The sequence below is a fragment of the Physella acuta genome, unplaced genomic scaffold, assembly GCF_028476545.2.
Source record: "Physella acuta isolate Inbredline_101_S28 unplaced genomic scaffold, ASM2847654v3 ptg000473l, whole genome shotgun sequence".
NCBI lineage: Eukaryota > Metazoa > Mollusca > Gastropoda > Physidae > Physella > Physella acuta.
This window is the reverse complement of record NW_026731992.1, coordinates 1073872-1099913: the sequence shown is the minus strand read 5'-3', so window position 1 is coordinate 1099913 and position 26042 is coordinate 1073872. Positions and strand designations below refer to the sequence as shown.

The following is a 26042-nucleotide window of genomic DNA, read 5'->3' as shown; positions in this document are numbered from 1 at the left end:
ATATATATATATATATATATATATATATATATATATATATATATATATATATATATATATATATATATATATATATATATATATATATATATATAAATATTTTTTTTTTTTTAAATTAATGTACTTATATTAGTAGACTGTAACTAAATTTTAAATTAAACCATTTCCTAGTTTAGTATTTTTAACTAATTTATGGTAAAGTATATCCATTGTGAGACAACAAACCACACAGAAATGGGCTTAACGCTTCTCTAGTCTGAAATTATCGAGTTTTTAAAATGTATATATCTCATTTATACCAGCTATAAATTGGGAAAAGTGTAACTTAATATCTGGTAAGTCTATCAAAAGTGTGTGTCAGTTACTGTAGAACAGTCAATGCTGTAGTAGATCTGTTTTGTACAAATCATGTCTATCATGGGACATTTCCATGTTTCAAGTGGTTTAGTAATGGTAAAAGCAATGAAATGTTTAAAAAATAGTTGGAAAACCAAAACCCACCTCAAAAAATTAAATTTTAAATATTTTAAGAAATGCAAGTTGTTTTGTGTTCATAGTTTGGGACATTTGTCAATGTGTGGTGATATTTGTTCAATGTGTGGTGATGTTTGTTTGTGTGATGTTTGTTTAATGTGTGGTGATGTTTGTGTGATGATGTTTGTTCAATGCATGGTGATGTTTGTTTGTGTGGTGATGTTTGCTTAATGTGTAGTGATGTTTGTTTAATGTGTGGTGATGTTTGTTTAATGTGTGGTGATGTTTGTTCATGTGGTGATGTTTGCTTAATGTGTGGTGATGTTTGTTTAATTGTGGTGATGTTTGTTTAATGTGTGGTCATGTTTGTTTAATGTGTGGTGATGTTTGTTCATGTGATGTTTGCTTAATGTGTGGTGATGTTTGTTTAATGTGTGGTGATGTTTGTTTAATGTGTGGTGATGTTTGCTTAATGTGTAGTGATGTTTGCTTAATGTGTAGTGATGTTTGTTTAATGTGTGGTGATGTTTGCTTAATGTGTGGTGATGTTTGTTTAATGTGTGGTCACAATTGCTGTGTAGATTGTTATAAATTAGCTAGTTGTTACAATTGTGGGTAGATTGTTATAAATGAGTTAATTTTTAGCATTATGGTTAGATTCTTATAAATGAGTTAGTTGTTACAATTGTGCGTACATTGTTATAAATGTGTTAATTATGATTGTGATAAAAGAATTGGCTGCAGAAGTGATTTGCAATGTGCTCGGTTAATGACTGCAGCAGCCTAATGAAGGGGTTAATTAGCAGGGAGGTTAATGAAGCAACCTGTGCCTAGCAGAATGGAACAAGCAACTTACGTGGCTTCATGTTGCGTTTCTCATCTGCCCTGACCAACAAACAATCATGGCTGTCATATTTGCATGCACATTTTATAAGGCAATCAGAACACTGACATTTTGTAACTAACAATCAAGGCGGTCATATTGACATGCACATTTTGTAAGGCAATCAGAACACTGACATTTTGTAACTAACAATCAAGGCGGTCATATTGACATGCACATTTTGTAAGGCAATCAGAACACTGACATTTTGTAACTAACAATCAAGGCGGTCATATTGACATGCACATTTTGTAAGGCAATCAGAACACTGACATTTTGTAACTAACAATCAAGGTGGTCATATTGACATGCACATTTGGTAAAGAATTACATTTTCTGTGCTTAAAATGTGCAGAATAATAAAAAGGAGAAGAGACATGTCACCTACCAGGATGGTCAGTTGTCTGTTTAACTAACTGCAAGTAGAATTCATTGCAAATAAAGTCACTTTCCAAACATTTCTGCATCAGTCCCTGAAGAAGGTTCATTTTCTCCAATTCATTTGTTTCTTCTGAAAGATATAATAGATCACAATTCTAAACTTTTTCAAACCTAATATTTGTCTTCGCAGTCTAAGCAGCTGTTATAGTTGACTTATTTTTTAAATCAGTTATATCAAGTTTTTCAAATATCTTCCAATAATGTTGTTCAAATAACCCCTATCCTATCATGTTGTTCAATTAACCCATATCCCATCATGTTGTTCAATTAACCCCTATCCCATCATGTTGTTCAATTAACCCCTATCCCATCATGTTGTTCAATTAACCCCTATCCCATCATGTTGTTCAATTAACCCCTATCCCATCATGTTGTTCAATTAACCCCTATCCCATCATGTTGTTCAATTAACCCCTATCCCATCATGTTGTTCAATTAACCCTGACTCTTCAATACCAGCATAGACCAACAACATATCAATGTATAGATCTAATAGTGGTGTACCAGCATATACCAATGTATAGATCTAATAGTGGTGTACCAGCATATACCAATGTATAGATCTAATAGTGGTGTACCAGCATATACCAATGTATAGATCTAATAGTGGTGTACCAGCATATACCAATGTATAGATCTAATAGTGCTGTACCAGCATATACCAATGTATAGATCTAATAGTGCTGTACCAGCATATACCAATGTATAGATCTAATAGTGCTGTACCAGCATATACCAATGTATAGATCTAATAGTGGTGTACCAGCATAGACCAACAACATATCAATGTATAGATCTATCTAATAGTGGTGTACCAGCATATACCAATGTATAGATCTTAGTGATGTACCAGCATAGACCAACAACATATCAATGTATAGATCTTAGTGCTGTACCAGCATAGACCAACAACATACCAATGTATAGATCTATCTAATAGTGGTGTACCAGCATAGACCAACAACATACCAATGTATAGATCTATCTAATAGTGGTGTACCAGCATAGACCAACAACATACCAATGTATAGATCTATCTAATAGTGGTGTACCAGCATAGACCAACAACATACCAATGTATAGATCTATCTAATAGTGGTGTACCAGCATATACCAATGTATAGAACTTAGTGATGTACCTGACTCTTCAATGCCAGCATAGACCAAGAGCTGGGAAAACATTTTCACAGCCGACTCCTCCATGCTGGGGTCAAGAATGATGGTCAAGCTTTGTTTGATCCCTGTCTTGGTGTAGGACCAGAAGTCCACACTGAAGTTACTACTGCCATCTGCACTAGACAAACTGCGAAGTTTTTCTATCTTGGACTTTGTCAACCTGGTTAAATTGAAAAAAATTACAATGAGGAGAAACTTGGTGTTTTTAATCTGAAAGTTATCACGTACAACATCATCAGATCCTGCATGGTACCACATACAACATCTGATCCTGCATGGTACCACATACAACATCATCTGATCCTGCATGGTACCACATACAACATCACCTGATCCTGCATGGTACCACATACAACATCTGATCCTGCATGGTACCACATACAACATCATCTGATCCTGCATGGTACCACATACAACATCACCTGATCCTGCATGGTACCACATACAACATCATCTGATCCTGCATGGTACCACATACAACATCACCTGATCCTGCATGGTACCACATACAACATCTGATCCTGCATGGTACCACATACAACATCATCTGATCCTGCATGGTACCACATACAACATCACCTGATCCTGCATGGTACCACATACAACATCTGATCCTGCATGGTACCACATACAACATCTGATCCTGCATGGTACCACATACATCATCTGATCCTGCATGGTACCACATACAACATCACCTGATCCTGCATGGTACCACATACAACATCACCTGATCCTGCATGGTACCACATACAACATCATCTGATCCTGCATGGTACCACATACAACATCACCTGATCCTGCATGGTACCACATACAACATCATCTGACCCTGCATGGTACCACATACAACATCATCTGACCCTGCATGGTACCACATACAACATCACCTGATCCTGCATGGTACCACATACAACATCACCTGACCCTGCATGGTACCACATACAACATCTGATCCTGCATGGTACCACATACAACATCATCTGATCCTGCATGGTACCACATACAACATCATCTGATCCTGCATGGTACCACATACAACATCATCTGATCCTGCATGGTACCACATACAACATCACCTGATCCTGCATGGTACCACATACAACATCTGATCCTGCATGGTACCACATACAACATCTGATCCTGCATGGTACCACATACAACATCATCTGATCCTGCATGGTACCACATACAACATCATCTGATCCTGCATGGTACCACATACAACATCATCTGATCCTGCATGGTACCACATACAACATCACCTGATCCTGCATGGTACCACATACAACATCATCTGATCCTGCATGGTACCTCATACAACATCATCTGACCCTGCATGGTACCACATGCAACATCTGACCCTGCATGGTACCACATGCAACATCTGATCCTGCATGGTACCACATACAACATCATCTGATCCTGCATGGTACCACATACAACATCATCTGATCCTGCATGGTACCACATACAACATCTGACCCTGCATGGTACCACATGCAACATCTGATCCTGCATGGTACCTCATACAACATCACCTGATCCTGCATGGTACCACATACAACATCACCTGATCCTGCATGGTACCACATACAACATCATCTGATCCTGCATGGTACCACATACATAATTTGATCCAGTAATGTACAAACAACCATCATCTCATGAAGATCACACATTGACAGATGGAGACAGGCACCCAGATATGTGGGGACACATTGACAGATGGAGACAGGCACCCAGATATGTGGGGACATTGACAGATGGAGACAGGCACCCAGATATGTGGGGACACATTGACAGATGGAGACAGGCACCCAGATATGTGGGGACACATTGACAGATGGAGACAGGCACCCAGATATGTGGGGACACATTGACAGATGGAGACAGGCACCCAGATATGTGGGGACACATTGACAGATGGAGACAGGCACCCAGATATGTGGGGACATTGACAGATGGAGACAGGCACCCAGATATGTGGGGACATTGACAGATGGAGACAGGCACCCAGATATGTGGGGACATTGACAGATGGAGACAGGCACCCAGATATGTGGGGACATTGACAGATGGAGACAGGCACCCAGATATGTGGGGACACATTGACAGATGGAGACAGGCACCCAGATATGTGGGGACATTGACAGATGGAGACAGGCACCCAGATATGTGGGGACACATTGACAGATGGAGACAGGCACCCAGATATGTGGGGACACATTGACAGATGGAGACAGGCACCCAGATATGTGGGGACACATTGACAGATGGAGACAGGCACCCAGATATGTGGGGACACATTGACAGATGGAGACAGGCACCCAGATATGTGGGGACATTGACAGATGGAGACAGGCACCCAGATATGTGGGGACACATTGACAGATGGAGACAGGCACCCAGATATGTGGGGACACATTGACAGATGGAGACAGGCACCCAGATATGTGGGGACACATTGACAGATGGAGACAGGCACCCAGATATGTGGGGACATTGACAGATGGAGACAGGCACCCAGATATGTGGGGACACATTGACAGATGGAGACAGGCACCCAGATATGTGGGGACATTGACAGATGGAGACAGGCACCCAGATATGTGGGAACACATTGACAGATGGAGACAGGCACCCAGATATGTGGGGACATTGACAGATGGAGACAGGCACCCAGATATGTGGGGACACATTGACAGATGGAGACAGGCACCCAGATATGTGGGGACACATTGACAGATGGAGACAGGCACCCAGATATGTGGGGACACATTGACAGATGGAGACAGGCACCCAGATATGTGGGGACACATTGACAGATGGAGACAGGCACCCAGATATGTGGGGACACATTGACAGATGGAGACAGGCACCCAGATATGTGGGGACACATTGACAGATGGAGACAGGCACCCAGATATGTGGGGACATTGACAGATGGAGACAGGTACCCAGATATGTGGGGACACATTGACAGATGGAGACAGGCACCCAGATATGTGGGGACACATTGACAGATGGAGACAGGCACCCAGATATGTGGGAACACATTGACAGATGGAGACAGGCACCCAGATATGTGGGGACACATTGACAGATGGAGACAGGCACCCAGATATGTGGGGACATTGACAGATGGAGACAGGCACCCAGATATGTGGGGACACATTGACAGATGGAGACAGGCACCCAGATATGTGGGGACACATTGACAGATGGAGACAGGCACCCAGATATGTGGGGACACATTGACAGATGGAGACAGGCACCCAGATATGTGGGGACATTGACAGATGGAGACAGGCACCCAGATATGTGGGGACATTGACAGATGGAGACAGGAGAGAATACACTAACACACCAACAAACAAGTCTGACCTCCTGAGTGTGTTTCTAAGGAAGCCAGAGCCTACATCATGTGATGGTCGCTGTAAGAGCCGGCTCTCAGACAGAGCTTTCCTGCAACGCACCAGCTCCTCATACAGCTTCAGCTTGTCTTCATCTGTCAGCTTCATCTGGGGAACATATGGTAGATCAATGGCAGACATTCCACATGTAAATGACAGGTCTATGGCAGACATTCCACATGTAAATGACAGGTCTATGGCAGACATTCCACATGTTAATGACATGTCTATGGCAGACATTCCACATTGAAATTGTCTACAGAACAGAATCAGGCTATAAACACTGAATTACTACCTTTTTGACACTGTCATTTTCAGATTTCATCCAAGAGGCATGTGTTGGTGAGTAGGAAGCAATCAAGTGACCTATGTCCTCCTTGTGGCTGGTCTCAAAGACAAATGTTTTCTGGCCTATGCCAGATTGTGCCATGCTGTACAGCTCAAGAGTCATGTAGTTATCATTGGGATCTATACAGATGGACTCAATCTCACAATACTTGAGGTCATGGATCACTGACTTGTCCTTGCTGCGCACAAACTTGATGCCATCCATGTTGATGGCCAGGAGGGATTCACTGGTGTGTGACCACATGCCCTTGTGCATGATGGGGAACAGGGTGCAGCCATACAGGGAAAACTGTTTCACACATGTCAGGTACCAGACCTTGGCCTCCAGCTCACTCTTGGTGCCACCATAGTGCTGAAATAAAAGGAGAACATCTAATGTACCACAAGGAGAGCCTATCTAAGGCACCAGCCACTGTTATGTATTGTATCTCAGTGTGTTGCAAGGGTATGAGAGTATGTGTTATTACTAAAAATATGATGACAGTGTGATGAGCAACGTAAGGAAGTGATGTTTGAGATCTGGTCTGTTGATGGAAGTAGGTTAGGGAAGTCTGTGTCTTGTGCTAGGTGTGGACGTATTCATCTGTCCTTGTCAATGTAGTCAAGTCATACTTTACTTACTGTTTAGTTCAGTTATCGTTCAAGTGTCCATTAGTTATCAGCAAGTTTTTAGTTATCATCTAGTTTATGTATTTTCAAGCGTAATAAGAAACGCATAAACACCTTATCATGTGTGGTCAGCCTCAACTCATTTCACAACACCGACCACATTAAAAGTCAGACAAGCTAAGAAACAAGTGAGGGCCTACCATGTGTGCTTTAGCCACCTCCTGAGACCAGTTCCTCCCAGAGGAAGCTAAGATGCGTTTACATAAGTACTGGTCAGCCTCACTGTAGCGGAACTCCTTGTTGAGCTCAAACTCTCCCCAAATAACTTGAGCCTGTAGGCCAGCCAGCTGTAGGCCCACTTTGTCTGATACGCTGTACTCATCAAACTGGAAGACAAGAATCAGTGAGACAAATGGCAGGTGATATTGGTGAGACAAATGGCAGGTGATATTGGTGAGACAAATGGCAGGTGATATTGGTGAGACAAACACATGGCAGGTGATGTTGGGGAGACAAATGGCAGGTGATATTGGTGAGACAAATGGCAGGTGATATTGGTGAGACAAACAAATAGAAGGTGATATTGGTGAGACAAACAAATAGAAGGTGATATTGGTGAGACAAACACATGGCAGGTGATATTGGTGAGACAAACACATGGCAGGTGATATTGGTGAGACAAATCGCAGGTGATATTGGTGAGACAAACACATGGCAGGTGATATTGGTGAGACAAATGGCAGGTGATATTGGTGAGACAAACACATGGCAGGTGATATTGGTGAGACAAACACATGGCAGGTGATATTGGTGAGACAAAAAATAGAAGGTGATATTGGTGAGACAAAAAATAGAAGGTGATATTGGTGAGACAAATGGCAGGTGATATTGGTGAGACAAACACATGGCAGGTGATATTGGTGAGACAAAAAATGGCAGGTGATAATGGTGAGACAAAGAGATGTATGACATACAACTATGAAGTTGTGTGTGAGCTAACCATAACTACTAACCTTAACAACTTTTTGAACTGCCTCAGCATAGAGCAAATGATACTCAATAGGGTCATTAGGAATGTCATGCACATGTCTGTACACTCTCTTCCTAAACATCAGCTTGGCATCACATCCACCCAGGGCCATTTTGGGGCCTTTTTTAGAAACTGTTTCATATTTGCTAGGCTGAGCAGACAGTTTGTCTGTCCTGTTCAGAAAATGTACAAAGTTTACTTCCCACAGATACAACATGACTTACCCTACAACACGACTTACCCTACAACATGACTTACCCTACAACATGACTTACCCTACAACACGACTTACCCTACAACATGACTTACCCTACAACATGACTTACCCTACAACACGACTTACCCTACAACACAACTTACCCTACAACACGACTTACCCTACAACACGACTTACCCTACAACATGACTTACCCTACAACATGACTTACCCTACAACATGACTTACCCTACAACATGACTTACCCTTCCCACTGAGCCAGTATGTCGGCAATATATTCATAGCTGCGAATAAACCGCTCCAGTTCTTTACTGACCTACAGGATCAAATGAATTCAATTGGTTATCTAGGAATCTGTCTACCCAGTTCTTTACTGAGCTACAGGATCAAATCAATTCAATTGGTTATCTAGGAATCTGTCTACCCAGTTCTTTACTGAGCTACAGGATCAAATCAATTCAATTGGTTATCTAGGAATCTGTCTACCCAGTTCTTTACTGAGCTACAGGATCAAATCAATTCAATTGGTTATCTAGGAATCTGTCTACCCAGTTCTTTACTGAGCTACAGGATCAAATCAATTCAATTGGTTATCTAGGAATCTGTCTACCCAGTTCTTTACTGAGCTACAGGATCAAATCGATTCAATTGGTTATCTAGGAATCTGTCTACCCAGTTCTTTACTGAGCTACAGGATCAAATCAATTCAATTGGTTATCTAGGAATCTGTCTACCCAGTTCTTTACTGAGCTACAGGATCAAATCAATTCAATTGGTTATCTAGGAATCTGTCTACCCAGTTCTTTACTGAGCTACAGGATCAAATCAATTCAATTGGTTATCTAGGAATCTGTCTACCCAGTTCTTTACTGAGCTACAGGATCAAATCAATTCAATTGGTTATCTAGGAATCTGTCTACCCAGTTCTTTACTGAGCTACAGGATCAAATCAATTCAATTGGTTATCTAGGAATCTGTCTACCCAGTTCTTTACTGAGCTACAGGATCAAATCAATTCAATTGGTTATCTAGGAATCTGTCTACCCAGTTCTTTACTGAGCTACAGGATCAAATCAATTCAATTGGTTATCTAGGAATCTGTCTACCCAGTTCTTTACTGAGCTACAGGATCAAATCAATTCAATTGGTTATCTAGGAATCTGTCTACCCAGTTCTTTACTGAGCTACAGGATCAAATCAATTCAATTGGTTATCTAGGAATCTGTCTACCCAGTTCTTTACTGAGCTACAGGATCAAATCAATTCAATTGGTTATCTAGGAATCTGTCTACCCAGTTCTTTACTGAGCTACAGGATCAAATCAATTCAATTGGTTATCTAGGAATCTGTCTACCAGTTTAACAACTTCTTCTCTGGAAAAACCTCCACAACTGTACAAGTTAAGGCCAACCCTCCACAACTGTACTAGATAAGGCCAACCCTCCACAACTGTACTAGATAAGGCCAACCCTCCACAACTGTACTAGATAAGGCCAACCCTCCACAACTGTACTAGATAAGGCCAACCCTCCACAACTGTACAAGTTAAGGCCAACCCTCCACAACTGTACTAGATAAGGCCAACCCTCCACAACTGTACTAGATAAGGCCAACCCTCCACAACTGCACTAGTTAAGGCCAACCCTCCACAACTGTACTAGTTAAGGCCAACCCTCCAGAACTGTACTATTACTAGATTCGGCCAACACTCCACAACTGTAATAGATAAGGCCAACCCTCCACAACTGTACAAGGCCAACCCTCCAGAACTGTACCCTCCAGAGCTACCAGTCAACCAACCTCATAGAGTGCCCAGCCCTCCACAGACTGTAGGCCAATTCTGCGTGCCACCTTAGCCAGAACATCTTGTGTGGTATCAACTGAGTGGACACTCACAGCCTTGGTTTTGCCGTCCATGAAGAAAACTTTACAAATAATTGGGCTCAAGTTCTGTATGCTCTGTCAAGAACAGTGTTGGTATGTCATTTTTTTAGCCTCACAAACATCATTGCAGTCTAAGCACAACTTGATCATCAAAAAAAAAACTACCACAATCACAACAACAAAACTTTACACAATCACACTACAGAACTTTACCACAATCAGGACAATAAAACTTTACCACTACCACAATCACAACAACAAAACTTTACTAAAAATCACAATATTAAACTTATAACAATCACAACAAAACCTTGCTACAACAAGAAAACTTTATCATGATCACAACAACAAAACATTTACCACAATCAGGACAATAAAACTTCACCACAATCAGGGCAGTTAAAATTTTACACAATCACAACAAAACTTGACCACCATGATCCCAAGAACAAACTTTATCAGGATAAGAAAAAAATTTACCATGATCTCTATTGTAGATGGAGGATTTTTCCTGTTGGTAGCTCTGGGGACTGTGAGGTGCTTGTAACACAACATGGCATAGCGACCTCCCACAGGGTCTGAACAGCAGCGTTTGATGTAGGACAACAGGTACTGTCAGACAGGAGAAACATGTCGTGTCAGAACATTGAACAAGCTGATGTAGGACAACAGGTACTGTCAGACAGGAGAAACATGTCGTGTCAGAACATTGAACAAGCTGATGTAGGACAACAGGTACTGTCAGACAGGAGAAACATGTCGTGTCAGAACATTGAACAAGCTGGTGTAGGACAACAGGTACTGTCAGACAGGAGAAACATGTCGTGTCAGAACATTGAACAAGCTGATGTAGGACAACAGGTACTGTCAGACAGGAGAAACATGTCGTGTCAGAACATTGAACAAGCTGGTGTAGGACAACAGGTACTGTCAGACAGGAGAAACATGTCGTGTCAGAACATTGAACAAGCTGATGTAGGACAACAGGTACTGTCAGACAGAAGAAACATGTCGTGTCAGAACATTGAACAAGCTGGTGTAGGACAACAGGTACTGTCAGACAGGAGAAACATGTCGTGTCAGAACATTGAACAAGCTGATGTAGGACAACAGGTACTGTCAGACAGGAGAAACATGTCGTGTCAGAACATTGAACAAGCTGATGTAGGACAACAGGTACTGTCAGACAGAAGAAACATGTCGTGTCAGAACATTGAACAAGCTGATGTAGGACAACAGGTACTGTCAGACAGAAGAAACATGTCGTGTCAGAACATTGAACAAGCTGGTGTAGGACAACAGGTACTGTCAGACAGAAGAAACATGTCGTGTCAGAACATTGAACAAGCTGGTGTAGGACAACAGGTACTGTCAGACAGAAGAAACATGTCGTGTCAGAACATTGAACAAGCTGGTGTAGGACAACAGGTACTGTCAGACAGAAGAAACATGTCGTGTCAGAACATTGAACAAGCTGATGTAGGACAACAGGTACTGTCAGACAGGAGAAACATGTCGTGTCAGAACATTGAACAAGCTGGTGTAGGACAACAGGTACTGTCAGACAGAAGAAACATGTCGTGTCAGAACATTGGACAAGCTGATGTAGGACAACAGGTACTGTCAGACAGAAGAAACATGTCGTGTCAGAACATTGAACAAGCTGGGTCGTGTTTAACCAGCTGTGTGTTGAGTGTCATCAAAATGTTAATACACACAGTGGGGTTAACCTTTTTCCTCAATATTAATTTACTGTTACAATAACATATTCCAAAAAGAACATTTGTTTTGATTTTATAAATGAAAATTTCTCTGAATATTTCTAAAATTGTGTTCATTTTTAAAGCTCTAACAAGATTGGAAGCTGACATTAACAACACTTCAGTAGGTAGGCTGAAACAGATATGAATGACAAAGGGAAATAATCTCCTTTCCTACACTATTTTCTCAATTCAATGAATTACTTTTATTTAATTAGACATTTTTGCCTATTTATTCGATTTAGCAGAATAAACTTCAACGAAAGCGGAATGGCAGAACAAGACATGATTTTTTCAAATGTATTGGCAGGACGGTAGGAATGTCTGAGCGAGATCTAAACAGTGTTGCGTTTACTGATTTAAAACTAGCCGTGTGTTGAGTGACATTGAACTAGCTGTGTGTTGAGTGACATTTAACTAGCCGTGTGTTGAGTGACATTTAACTAGCCATGTGTTGAGTGACATTTAACTAGCCGTGTGTTGAGTGACATTTAACTAGTGTGACATTTAACTAGCCATGTGTTGAGTGACATTTAACTAGCCATGTGTTGAGTGACATTTAACTAGTGTGACATTTAACTAGCCGTGTGTTGAGTGACATTTAACAAGCCGTGTGTTGAGTGACATTTAACTAGCTGTGTGTTGAGTGACATTTAACTAGCCGTGTGTTGAGTGACATTTAACTAGTGTGACATTTAACTAACCATGTGTTGAGTGACATTTAACTAGCCATGTGTTGAGTGACATTTAACTAGCTGTGTGTTGAGTGACATTTAACTAGCTGTGTGTTGAGTGACATTCAACTAGCCATGTGTTGAGTGACATTTAACTAGTGTGACATTTAACTAGCCGTGTGTTGAGTGACATTTAACTAGCTGTGTGTTGAGTGACATTTAACTAGCTGTGTGTTGAGTGACATTTAACTAGCCATGTGTTGAGTGACATTTAACTAGCTGTGTGTTGAGTGACATTTAACTAGCCGTGTGTTGAGTGACATTTAACTAGCTGTGTGTTGAGTGACATTTAACTAGCCGTGTGTTGAGTGACATTTAACTAGCCATGTGTTGAGTGACATTTAACTAGTGTGACATTTAACAAGCCGTGTGTTGAGTGACATTTAACTAGCTGTGTGTTGAGTGACATTTAACTAGCCGTGTGTTGAGTGACATTTAACTAGTGTGACATTTAACTAACCATGTGTTGAGTGACATTTAACTAGCCGTGTGTTGAGTGACATTTAACTAGCCATGTGTTGAGTGACATTTAACTAGTGTGACATTTAACTAGCTGTGTGTTGAGTGACATTTAACTAGCTGTGTGTTGAGTGACATTTAACTAGCCGTGTGTTGAGTGACATTTAACTAGCCGTGTGTTGAGTGACATTTAACTAGCCGTGTGTTGAGTGACATTTAACTAGCCGTGTGTTGAGTGACATTTAACTAGCCGTGTGTTGAGTGACATTTAACTAGCCGTGTGTTGAGTGACATTTAACTAGCCGTGTGTTGAGTGACATTTAACTAGCCGTGTGTTGAGTGACATTTAACTAGCCGTGTGTTGAGTGACATTTAACTAGCCGTGTGTTGAGTGACATTGAACTAGCCGTGTGTTGAGTGACATTTAACTAGCCGTGTGTTGAGTGACATTTAACTAGCCGTGTGTTGAGTGACATTTAACTAGCCGTGTGTTGAGTGACATTTAACTAGCCGTGTGTTGAGTGACATTTAACTAGCCGTGTGTTGAGTGACATTTAACTAGCCGTGTGTTGAGTGACATTTAACTAGCCGTGTGTTGAGTGACATTTAACTAGCCGTGTGTTGAGTGACATTTAACTAGCCGTGTGTTGAGTGACATTTAACTAGCCGTGTGTTGAGTGACATTTAACTAGCCGTGTGTTGAGTGACATTTAACTAGCCGTGTGTTGAGTGACATTTAACTAGCCGTGTGTTGAGTGACATTTAACTAGCCGTGTGTTGAGTGACATTGAACTAGCCGTGTGTTGAGTGACATTTAACTAGCCGTGTGTTGAGTGACATTTAACTAGCCGTGTGTTGAGTGACATTGAACTAGCCGTGTGTTGAGTGACATTTAACTAGCCGTGTGTTGAGTGACATTTAACTAGCCGTGTGTTGAGTGACATTTAACTAGCCATGTGTTGAGTGACATTTAACTAGCCGTGTGTTGAGTGACATTTAACTAGTGTGACATTTAACTAGCCATGTGTTGAGTGACATTTAACTAGCCATGTGTTGAGTGACATTTAACTAGTGTGACATTTAACTAGCCGTGTGTTGAGTGACATTTAACAAGCCGTGTGTTGAGTGACATTTAACTAGCTGTGTGTTGAGTGACATTTAACTAGCCGTGTGTTGAGTGACATTTAACTAGTGTGACATTTAACTAACCATGTGTTGAGTGACATTTAACTAGCCATGTGTTGAGTGACATTTAACTAGCTGTGTGTTGAGTGACATTTAACTAGCTGTGTGTTGAGTGACATTCAACTAGCCATGTGTTGAGTGACATTTAACTAGTGTGACATTTAACTAGCCGTGTGTTGAGTGACATTTAACTAGCTGTGTGTTGAGTGACATTTAACTAGCTGTGTGTTGAGTGACATTTAACTAGCCATGTGTTGAGTGACATTTAACTAGCTGTGTGTTGAGTGACATTTAACTAGCCGTGTGTTGAGTGACATTTAACTAGCTGTGTGTTGAGTGACATTTAACTAGCCGTGTGTTGAGTGACATTTAACTAGCCATGTGTTGAGTGACATTTAACTAGTGTGACATTTAACAAGCCGTGTGTTGAGTGACATTTAACTAGCTGTGTGTTGAGTGACATTTAACTAGCCGTGTGTTGAGTGACATTTAACTAGTGTGACATTTAACTAACCATGTGTTGAGTGACATTTAACTAGCCGTGTGTTGAGTGACATTTAACTAGCCATGTGTTGAGTGACATTTAACTAGTGTGACATTTAACTAGCTGTGTGTTGAGTGACATTTAACTAGCTGTGTGTTGAGTGACATTTAACTAGCCGTGTGTTGAGTGACATTTAACTAGCCGTGTGTTGAGTGACATTTAACTAGCCGTGTGTTGAGTGACATTTAACTAGCCGTGTGTTGAGTGACATTTAACTAGCCGTGTGTTGAGTGACATTTAACTAGCCGTGTGTTGAGTGACATTTAACTAGCCGTGTGTTGAGTGACATTTAACTAGCCGTGTGTTGAGTGACATTTAACTAGCCGTGTGTTGAGTGACATTTAACTAGCCGTGTGTTGAGTGACATTTAACTAGCCGTGTGTTGAGTGACATTGAACTAGCCGTGTGTTGAGTGACATTTAACTAGCCGTGTGTTGAGTGACATTTAACTAGCCGTGTGTTGAGTAAGGACCTTGTGCAAGTTCTTGCTGGGTGAGAAAGCTGCTGTACACAGAGACATAAGGATCCAGGCTTGCTTGAGCACATCAGCTTCAGGGTTCTCGTTGGTCTGCCTGACCAGCTGCACCAGGATCTCATCCCTCAGCTCTATCCTCTCTATGCCAGACTTGACCACAAACTGGACCGTGCTAATGGCGGTGTCATCTTTACTTTCATCTCGGATGTATCTGGTCAGTTCCTAGAGCAAACAAAACATTTTAGTTTGCATCATCCCTGTTTGGGGTCAGGTGTTTGTATTGATGGGGTCAATTTAATGTAGGGGTCAGTTTGTGTTGGGATCAATGAATAGTTGCTGTTAAAGAGTTGTAACTAACCTTAAATATGTTACAGGCCTGATGAATGTTCTCTATGTCATGCAGATGGATGTGAGATGTTGGGATCAACCCAGTCTTACAGTAGCGCAGCATTTCTTCTCTTGTCAAATATTCCTGGTTCAATAATAGACACATTACAGAAGTCAAATATTTTTGGTTAAATTCTAGACATATTAGAGCAGTCCAATAATAATAGATAAAAACTTACATTAAACGATGACTGTTTAGTGCGCTTCTTTATGGACTTGATGATAGTTCCACCAAATTCTCTCTCATGGTCATTGAAATACTTCTCTGCATACTCCAGCATGTCAAAGAGAGCATCTGGCTCTGGAATTCCTTCAGCCAGCTCTCTTCCAGGGGACTGGGGACTGAGGATCTCACTGGAGGGGTGGGACATCAGGAAGCTCAGTCTCTGTCGTGTGGTGGGAGACAGTTGGCCCAGCTCTCTAGGGGGGCCAACTTCTGGGGCAGCACTCATTCGGAGGGCCATGCTGGACCTAGGTGTGCTAGGCACAGAGGGTGGAAAGGACCGTGGTATAGGGGGCACGGCTGGGGGTGTGGGGGCAGGAGCCTGGAAGCCACGGTTGATGAGTGAATCATGAATAGTTTTATGCACTTCCTTGAGTTCAGCATAGGGGTTTTCTCCTTCACAGGGGGGTGGAGGCAGGGGATCACCAGTGGGCAATGAAGACAGGTCTAAGTGGGTGGATGATGGAGGGGGAGGCAAATCACCTGTGGTTGCTGATGAGATGCGAGGGGGAGGTAATGGTGGGGTTGTCCCTTTATCTCGGAGAGCTGGTGGGGGAGGACTGATGTAGGAAGAGATGAAAGCAGTTGCCTGACTTACACCTGGGGGTGGGGTTAGAGGTGTGGCCACTTGCACACAACTATCTTCTCCTGGAAGTGGAGGTGCTGGGGGAGGGGGAGGGGGTATATCTTCTGAGTCCATCCTGGAAAGTAAAGGATTTGATGGTGGAGCAGGTGGATTTGATGGTGCAACTGGTGGATTTGATGGTGGAACTGGTGGTGCAGGAGGAGGATTTGATGGTGGAGCCAGTGGCATTAGCATTGAGTTAGGTCTAGAGCTCTTCTCTGAGCCTGAGCTATCAAACTCAGCTATGGACTGGTCAACTTCTCGTAAGGCCTGCTCTATTTCCTGTTCGTGGTTGGCTTTAAACTCCTGGAACAGAACAAAACTGATCACATAATGGCACACAAAATAAATGGGGCACCACACAGCCAACTTGTGACAGAGTGGACACTCAATGGATGGGCCATTAAAATAAACCCGTGCTTCATGTATTAGTGAGGTTGAACAAGATGAAAAAACAAATCTGCCTATAGCGATGGGAGGCAAGTGTTGGAACCACTAATGTAAGGGCTGTCAGGCAGTCACATAACAATGGCAAACAGATTAGCCACTTGTTCAAAGTCAAATAATAAACAGACCTTTTCTGCCTCCTTCCACAGGTCATCCAAGGTACTGAATTCTTCATTTATTTTATTAAGAGCAGCTTCTTTTGATGTATTAACTCCCTTCATCTCATTTCTTTCTTCCTTGAGGAAACCAAACATGGCATCCAGGTCAAGTTTAGAAGCTGTGACCTCTGGCTGGCAATGGGTCCACATTGACTCAATTAGGTGAGTCAGTGACTCCAGCTCAAGCTGGGATTGTCTGAAACAGCCAACATGCACTCTCAAATAAACAAAGTTTGGCCACAAACAAATAAACAAAGTTTGGCCACAAACAAATAAACAAAGCTTGGCCACAGACAAATAAACAAAGTTTGGCCACAAACAAATAAACAAAGTTTGGCCACAAACAAATAAACAAAGTTTGGCCACAAACAAATAAACAAAGCTTGGCCACAATCAAATAAACAAAGTTTGGTCAAAAACAAATAAAGCTTGGCCACAAACAAATAAAGCTGACCACAATCAAATAAACAAAGCTTGACCACAAACAAATAAATAAAGCTTGGCCTCAAATAAAGCAACACAAATTTTTAAAAGTTTTTTTAAGCAGACAAAAGTTTTTTTTATAAAGCAAAAGAATAAGCTGACTAACAGCAAGTTACTTCAATCCAACAGAGCATTTTACTTGAATTAAATCCAAATACAACACTCACAAATAAAATAAAGCAAAATTACAGCAATAAAAGATAACCTTATTCAATAAAGATGATTGTATAAGGTATTTGTATGCTGGCACTAGTATTTGGTCTACCATTCATGGATTTATTCAAGGACCATAATAGAAATATGTACTACAACACGGATAAGGATAGACCCTAATAAAATAGCAAACTAAATTATCAAACTATGATTACAAAGTAAACTGAGAAGTCACATTAATCACACTTAACAGCATTCAATTCTTTTGGTCAAGAATAGCATTGAGACCAAAGTAATACAATATTTACCTACTAATAACCAGTAGAGAGGTAATAATTACAAAACTAGTAACATCAAAATACTACACTAATGACCCCTGCATAAACTAAAATAGTGATCCTGTATAAACTGAAATAGTGACCCCTGTATAAACAGACGTATGAACACTGTATAAACTAGACTTGAGACCCATGCATAAACTGAAATAGTGACCCCTGTATAAACAGACTTATGAACACTGTATAAATAATGACCCATGTAAAATAGGCTGTTGCTTGACCTACTTTTTTGTATACTTTCGTCATGGTAATGATGGCTGCTGAAAACAATACTGGGGTTTCAGTTTTTAACAATGTTTCATGGTCATTTCAACAACACATACTTTAAATCGTTATTTTTGTAACTTATTCAATGAGACCGATTTAGTTTTAACAAGGGACAATTAGTGTTTGATGTAAACCTGCCTTTTGTACATTGTTTTGGTTTAATAGCAGAGAATATTAAGTGGAACATAAGGTGAGAAAAATGTTCATTACTCTATTTAATGCTATTTTGTACATTGTTTTGGTTTAATAGCAGAGAATATTATGTGGAACATAAGGTGAGAAAAATGTTCATTACTGTATTTAATGCTATTTTGACAACACTAGAACTATTATAAAATATAGAAAATTATGTATTACGTCTTACTAAACTAATGTCATTGATTGAAAAAATTCTGCAGGGTAAAAAATACATTAAAAATATAACTTGATCAAGATAACAACCAACTAAGCCTGCCCATTTTGCCTGCAGTGTATATGAATGGGAAAAAAATGACAGATTTCTGCTGAACTAGACTAATTATAATAAGCAACATTGAAATAACTGGAGGAAAAAAAAATTGTTTGGGCAAAATATTTTAATTTGACAGATTTATGAGACCCTTATTTGTAATGCATTATAATAATAATTTACTGCATTTTATGAAAATATTACAACTTATCCAATTTTAATATTAATGGAAAAAATAATTTAGCTGAATTCTACTGTCACAAACACTGACAAAGACCTTTGACATCTATTTATATTAACCTTGTGATGTCAAAATAAACTTATGATAAAAACAAGACAAAACACAACAAAAATGTAGCAGCAAAAACATAGAAGCATGCATGAAGTTTTGCTACAACACAAAATAGAATCATGCATGAAGTTTTGCTACAACACAAAATAGTGAGCTTAGAAGGCTTCAACATGAAGTAGTGAAGTAAAAAGCCTATAAGAGAATGGTGACATAAAAAAGGTTACAACATTGAATGGTGACATTCAAGCCCCAAAAAGAGATAAGACTTCTACCTCAATATTTTTTGCCAGGATTGTCTTTTTCTCATTTTCCTAAAACAGGTAGCAGTAAAAAAAAAATTTCTTCATTTGATCAAGACCAAATTAGCTTATCAGAACCAACCAGCAGAAACTTTTTGTTCAGAAGGTAAGGCAGTAAAGCTGCATTGGATGATATTACTTGCCTTAAAGGATTCTACTTAACTAGAGGATAAAATACTTGACTTAACTAGAATAGACAATATAAAAGGTTCTCCTAAGCTAGACTAGAATTAAGTTCTAGAAAATAAGACTAGATAATATAAAAGGTTCTCCTAAGCTAGACTAGACAAATGTTCTGGAAAATAAGATTAGACAATATTACTCTCCTCAATTAGACAACAATATAAAAGATTCTACTAAAAACTAGACAACATAAAAGGGTAATTACAAAGCCAAACTTTGCATTCAATTAACTTGTATTTAAAAGGGCTAAGCAGCTGACAAACAAATATACCTAAATAAAAAGTATAATGTAAGCCGAAAAATGTAAAAACTGTATCTTAACTTCAGGTGTATGTATCTTAACTTCAGGGTTATCAGATTCAAAATGCTGCATATAGTTAACTGTGGACCACATCAGTTTTGCATGCAACAGTTGCAATTGTCTGCGACATCAGTCAGATGGACCATTGGTTGCAACAGTTGCAATTGTCTGCCATATCAGTCAGATGGACCATTGGTTGCAACAGTTGCAATTGTCTGCGACATCAGTCAGATGGACCATTGGTTGCAACAGTTGCAATTGTCTGCGACATCAGTCAGATGGACCATTGGTTGCAACAGTTGCAATTGTCTGCCACATCAGTCAGATGGACCATTGGTTGCAACAGTTGCAATTGTCTGCGACATCAGTCAGATGGACCATTGGTTGCAACAGTTGCAATTGTCTGCGACATCAGTCAGATGGACCATTGGTTGCAACAGTTGCAGTTGTCTGCGACATCAGTCAGATGGACCATTGGTTGCAACAGTTGCAATTGTCTGCCACATCAGTCAGATGGACCATTGGTTGCAACAGTTGCAATTGTCTGCGACATCAGTCAGATGGACCATTGGTTGCAACAGTTGCAATTGTCTGCCACATCAGTCAGATGGACCATTGGTTGCAACAGTTGCAATTGTCTGCGACATCAGTCAGATGGACCATTGGTTGCAACAGTTGCAATTGTCTGCGACATCAGTCAGATGGACCATTGGTTGCAACAGTTGCAGTTGTCTGCGACATCAGTCAGATGGACCATTGGTTGCAACAGTTGCAATTGTCTGCGACATCAGTCAGATGGACCATTGGTTGCAACAGTTGCAGTTGTCTGCGACATCAATCAGATGGACCATTGGTTGCAACAGTTGCAATTGTCTGCGACATCAGTCAGATGGACCATTGGTTGCAACAGTTGCAATTGTCTGCGACATCAGTCAGATGGACCATTAGTTGCAACAGTTGCAATTGTCTGCGACATCAGTCAGATGGACCATTGGTTGCAACAGTTGCAATTGTCTGCCACATCAGTCAGATGGACCATTGGTTGCAACAGTTGCAATTGTCTGTGACATCAGTCAGATGGACCATTGGTTGCAATTGTCTGCGACATCAGTCAGATGGACCATTGGTTGCAACAGTTGCAATTGTCTGCGACATCAGTCAGATGGACCATTGGTTGCAACAGTTGCAATTGTCTGCGACATCCGTCAGATGGACCATTGGTTGCAACAGTTGCAGTTGTCTGCGACATCAGTCAGATGGACCATTGGTTGCAACAGTTGCAATTGTCTGTGACATCAGTCAGATGGACCATTGGTTGCAACAGTTGCAATTGTCTGCGACATCAGTCAGATGGACCATTGGTTGCAACAGTTGCAATTGTCTGTGACATCAGTCAGATGGACCATTGGTTGCAACAGTTGCAGTTGTCTGCGACATCAGTCAGATGGACCATTGGTTGCAACAGTTGCAATTGTCTGCGACATCAGTCAGATGGGCCATTGGTTGCAACAGTTGCAATTGTCTGCCACATCAGTCAGATGGACCATTGGTTGCAATTGTCTGCGACATCAGTCAGATGGACCATTGGTTGCAACAGTTGCAATTGTCTGCGACATCAGTCAGATGGACCATTGGTTGCAACAGTTGCAATTGTCTGCGACATCAGTCAGATGGACCATTGGTTGCAACAGTTGCAGTTGTCTGCGACATCAGTCAGATGGACCATTGGTTGCAACAGTTGCAATTGTCTGCGACATCAGTCAGATGGACCATTGGTTGCAACAGTTGCAGTTGCCTGCGACATCAGTCAGATGGACCATTGGTTGCAACAGTTGCAATTGTCTGCCACATCAGTCAGATGGACCATTGGTTGCAATTGTCTGCGACATCAGTCAGATGGACCATTGGTTGCAACAGTTGCAATTGCCTGCGACATCAGTCAGATGGACCATTGGTTGCAACAGTTGCAGTTGTCTGCGACATCAGTCAGATGGACCATTGGTTGCAGCCATGAAGGCCTACATGTGGGGGTGTGTGCTAGTGTGATTCATCCCCTGTACTAGACCACTCAAGGAATCTGTCTTTGTTCACTTAATATTCACATAGGACGAGCAACAAAACACAGGGAGCAACTTATATAAATAACAACTACATACTTTAAAGCTTCATCAATCGCCATTTGATCAGCAGATTCCTGTTCTCTTTCCCGTCTATCTCGTTCCAACTCTTCCAAACGGCGTCTCTCTGCCTCTTTTTGTTTTTCTATTTTCATATTTGCAGCAAGAAGACGTGCCAGCCTGCCTCTATAACATGACTAGAGGAAAAAATTATTTATGAAGGCATTGCACAAATAAAAAGCATAATTCTTTGAGTGGGTCTGGACATTCAGGTCTAGACAATCATATGGAGTCTAGACAATCTTATGGAGTCTAGACAATCTTATGGAGTCTAGACAATCATATGGAGTCTAGACAATCATATGGAGTCTAGACAATCATATGGAGTCTAGACAATCTTATGGGGTCTAGACAATCTTATGGGGTCTAGACAATCATATGGAGTCTAGACAATCTTCTGGGGTCTAGACAATCTTATGGGGTCTAGACAATCATATGGAGTCTAGACAATCTTATGGAGTCTAGACAATCATATGGAGTCTAGACAATCATATGGAGTCTAGACAATCATATGGAGTCTAGACAATCTTATGGAGTCTAGACAATCATATGGAGTCTAGACAATCATATGGAGTCTAGACAATCATATGGAGTCTAGACAATCTTCTGGGGTCTAGACAATCTTATGGGGTCTAGACAATCATATGGAGTCTAGACAATCTTCTGGGGTCTAGACAATCTTATGGGGTCTAGACAATCATATGGAGTCTAGACAATCTTATGGAGTCTAGACAATCTTATGGAGTCTAGACAATCTACTGGGGTCTAGACAATCTACTGGGGTCTAGACAATCATATGGAGTCAAGACAATCATATGGAGTCAAGACAATCATATAGAGTCTAGACAATCTTCTGGGGTCTAGACAATCATATGGGGTCTAGACAATCATATGGAGTCAAGACAATCATATAGAGTCTAGACAATCTTCTGGGGTCTAGACAATCTTCTGGGGTCTAGACAATCTTATGGGGTCTAGACAATCCTATGGGGTCTAGACAATCTTCTGGGGTCTAGACAATCTTCTGGGGTCTAGACAATCTTCTGGGGTCTAGACAATCATATGGAGTCAAGACAATCATCTGGGGTCTAGACAATCATATGGGGTCTAGACAATCATATGGAGTCAAGACAATCATATGGAGTCTAGACAATCATATGGAGTCTAGACAATCATATGGAGTCTAGTCAATCTTCTGGGGTCTAGACAATCATATGGAGTCTAGTCAATCTTCTGGGGTCTAGACAATCATATGGGGTCTAGACAATCATATGGAGTCTAGACAATCTTATGGAGTCTAGACAATCATATGGAGTCTAGACAATCATATGGAGTCTAGACAATCTTATGGAGTCTAGACAATCATATGGAGTCTAGACAATTTTCTGGGGTCTAGACAATCTACTGGGGTCTAGACAATCTTCTGGGGTCTAGACAATCATATGGAGTCAAGACAATCATATGGAGTCTAGACAATCTTATGGAGTCTAGACAATCATATGGAGTCTAGACAATCATATGGAGTCTAGACAATCTTATGGAGTCTAGACAATCATATGGAGTCTAGACAATCATATGGAGTCTAGACAATCTTATGGAGTCTAGACAATCTACTGGGGTCTAGACAATCATATGGAGTCAAGACAATCATATGGAGTCAAGACAATCATATAGAGTCTAGACAATCTTCTGGGGTCTAGACAATCTTCTGGGGTCTAGACAATCTTATGAGGGTCTAGACAATCCTATGGGGTCTAGACAATCTTCTGGGGTCTAGACAATCTTCTGGGGTCTAGACAATCTTCTGGGGTCTAGACAATCATATGGAGTCAAGACAATCATCTGGGGTCTAGACAATCATATGGGGTCTAGACAATCATATGGAGTCAAGACAATCATATGGAGTCTAGACAATCATATGGAGTCTAGACAATCATATGGAGTCTAGTCAATCTTCTGGGGTCTAGACAATCATATGGAGTCTAGTCAATCTTCTGGGGTCTAGACAATCATATGGGGTCTAGACAATCATATGGGGTCTAGACAATCTTATGGGGTCTAGACAATCATATGGGGTCTAGACAATCATATGCTATGGGGTCTAGACAATCTTATGGAGTCTAGACAATCTTCTGGGGTCTAGACAATCTTCTGGTGTCTAGACAATCTTCTGGGGTCTAGACAATCTTCTGGGGTCTAGACAATCTTCTGGGGTCTAGACAATCTTGTGAGGGTCTAGACAATAACGTTGGGCCTTTGGAATAGTGCCAAATAAACTGAATCTGTTATAACAGCATCAAGGTTCTTCCAGCTCAAAAGGGAAGGTCATTATCTGATGAAATCTGAGCTTTAGATACACACCTGTAAAGTAATGGCAGCCCTTCGCTTGCGCAGAAATTCAAGTCTCAGTCTGAATGACCTGAAGCTGTCCTGTAGTATTAGAACTGCCTGACGCCTTCTTTGAAAATCTGACGATTGCAGCACAATGAAAAAAGTATATTTTCTATAGATTTAAAAACCTTTCAAATATGTAGACCAGAGTCATTAAATTAATAAACCCCACCCATAGAACCAATAGCAAACTATACAATTAATTAAACCCACTTTCTTCTACAACTAATAAAACCCACTCATCCAACCAATCCACTAATAAAACCCACTCATCCAACCAATCCACTAATAAAACCCACTCATCCAACCAATCCACTAGTAGAACCCACCCATCCAACCAATCCACTAATAGAACCCACTCATCCAACCAATCCACTAATAGAACCCACTCATCCAACCAATCCACTAATAAAACCCACTCATCCAACCAATAACCAGAAGTGATGGCCAGTGATGTTGATTCCAGAATCACCATGAACCATCAAATCTTTACAATCACTGACCGCCAGCATAGGCTACACTTGCTGCAATTGTCTCCCGGGCCAATGTCCAAAATAAATAAAAATTTCAGACTTTGGCCGGTCAATGGGAGATGAGGGTCAGCCAATGTGTGCTTTGACCGTAATATACATCTATATCTATCAACATAAGTATGTATATTAGTATATTAAAATTAGATTGAAACACTAAGATGGCAGAAACTGGCACTAAGAGGAAATAACCTTTTTCTTTAACTATTGTCAAAAGGTCATCTAGATGTTCCCTTAGCGATTCGACAAAAACTGTTTTTAAGACAGATGATTCTAATCACTATTTTTAGAGAAATTTTGAACATTAATGTGGTGTATTTCAATTTCCATGTTCATATTTCACTTTTTTTAATTGTTCAATTTATATTCTACTAAATGAAAACCAGCATGCCATATATTTAAAATGTTCATTTAATATCTCCTTGAGATCATGTCCTAACATATTTTGTTGGGAGATCTTTTGTCTGAGATCATTTGTCATAGTAAAACCCACACACACATCTAATGAAACCTACCTCTCCAACATATAAAACCCCTCCAGACTTTTTGAATTAAAACAGCTTTTTTTTTCAACAGGTCCTGTCTTCTTTCTTCTAGAGGTTCAAACACACTGTTGCGCATGAAAATCTAAATTAAAAAACATAACAGCTGTAGACCAAATTTTGGCAAGAAGTGCCATCTAGTGGGCAATAAGTCTGTTGTAGG

The 26042-nt window shown here is 40.6% G+C and overlaps 1 protein-coding gene across 5 annotated transcripts in view; it reads right to left on the bottom strand.

The window, feature by feature from the left end:
• LOC131943931 (unconventional myosin heavy chain 6) overlaps positions 1–26042 on the bottom strand; it is a 63134-nt gene that overhangs the window by 14725 nt on the left and 22367 nt on the right. Inside the window, exons 13-30 of one of the 5 annotated variants that reach the window (XM_059304304.1) lie at positions 25853–25964; positions 24778–24884; positions 22396–22553; positions 19729–19767; positions 17446–17671; positions 16202–17176; positions 15994–16107; positions 15633–15857; positions 10959–11090; positions 10395–10553; positions 8840–8910; positions 8361–8550; positions 7548–7733; positions 6686–7090; positions 6362–6498; positions 2938–3134; positions 1746–1868; positions 1331–1354 (exon numbers count right to left, since the gene is read on the bottom strand). In XM_059304304.1, the coding sequence (XP_059160287.1) occupies positions 1331–1354; positions 1746–1868; positions 2938–3134; positions 6362–6498; positions 6686–7090; positions 7548–7733; positions 8361–8550; positions 8840–8910; positions 10395–10553; positions 10959–11090; positions 15633–15857; positions 15994–16107; positions 16202–17176; positions 17446–17671; positions 19729–19767; positions 22396–22553; positions 24778–24884; positions 25853–25964 (3580 nt within the window). Of the gene's footprint in view, positions 1–1330; positions 1360–1745; positions 1869–2937; positions 3135–6361; positions 6499–6685; positions 7091–7547; positions 7734–8360; positions 8551–8839; positions 8911–10394; positions 10554–10958; positions 11091–15632; positions 15858–15993; positions 16108–16201; positions 17177–17445; positions 17672–19728; positions 19768–22395; positions 22554–24777; positions 24885–25852; positions 25965–26042 lie in introns of all 5 variants that reach the window. The other 4 variants (XM_059304307.1, XM_059304305.1, XM_059304306.1 and 1 more) reach the window with 4 other exon arrangements.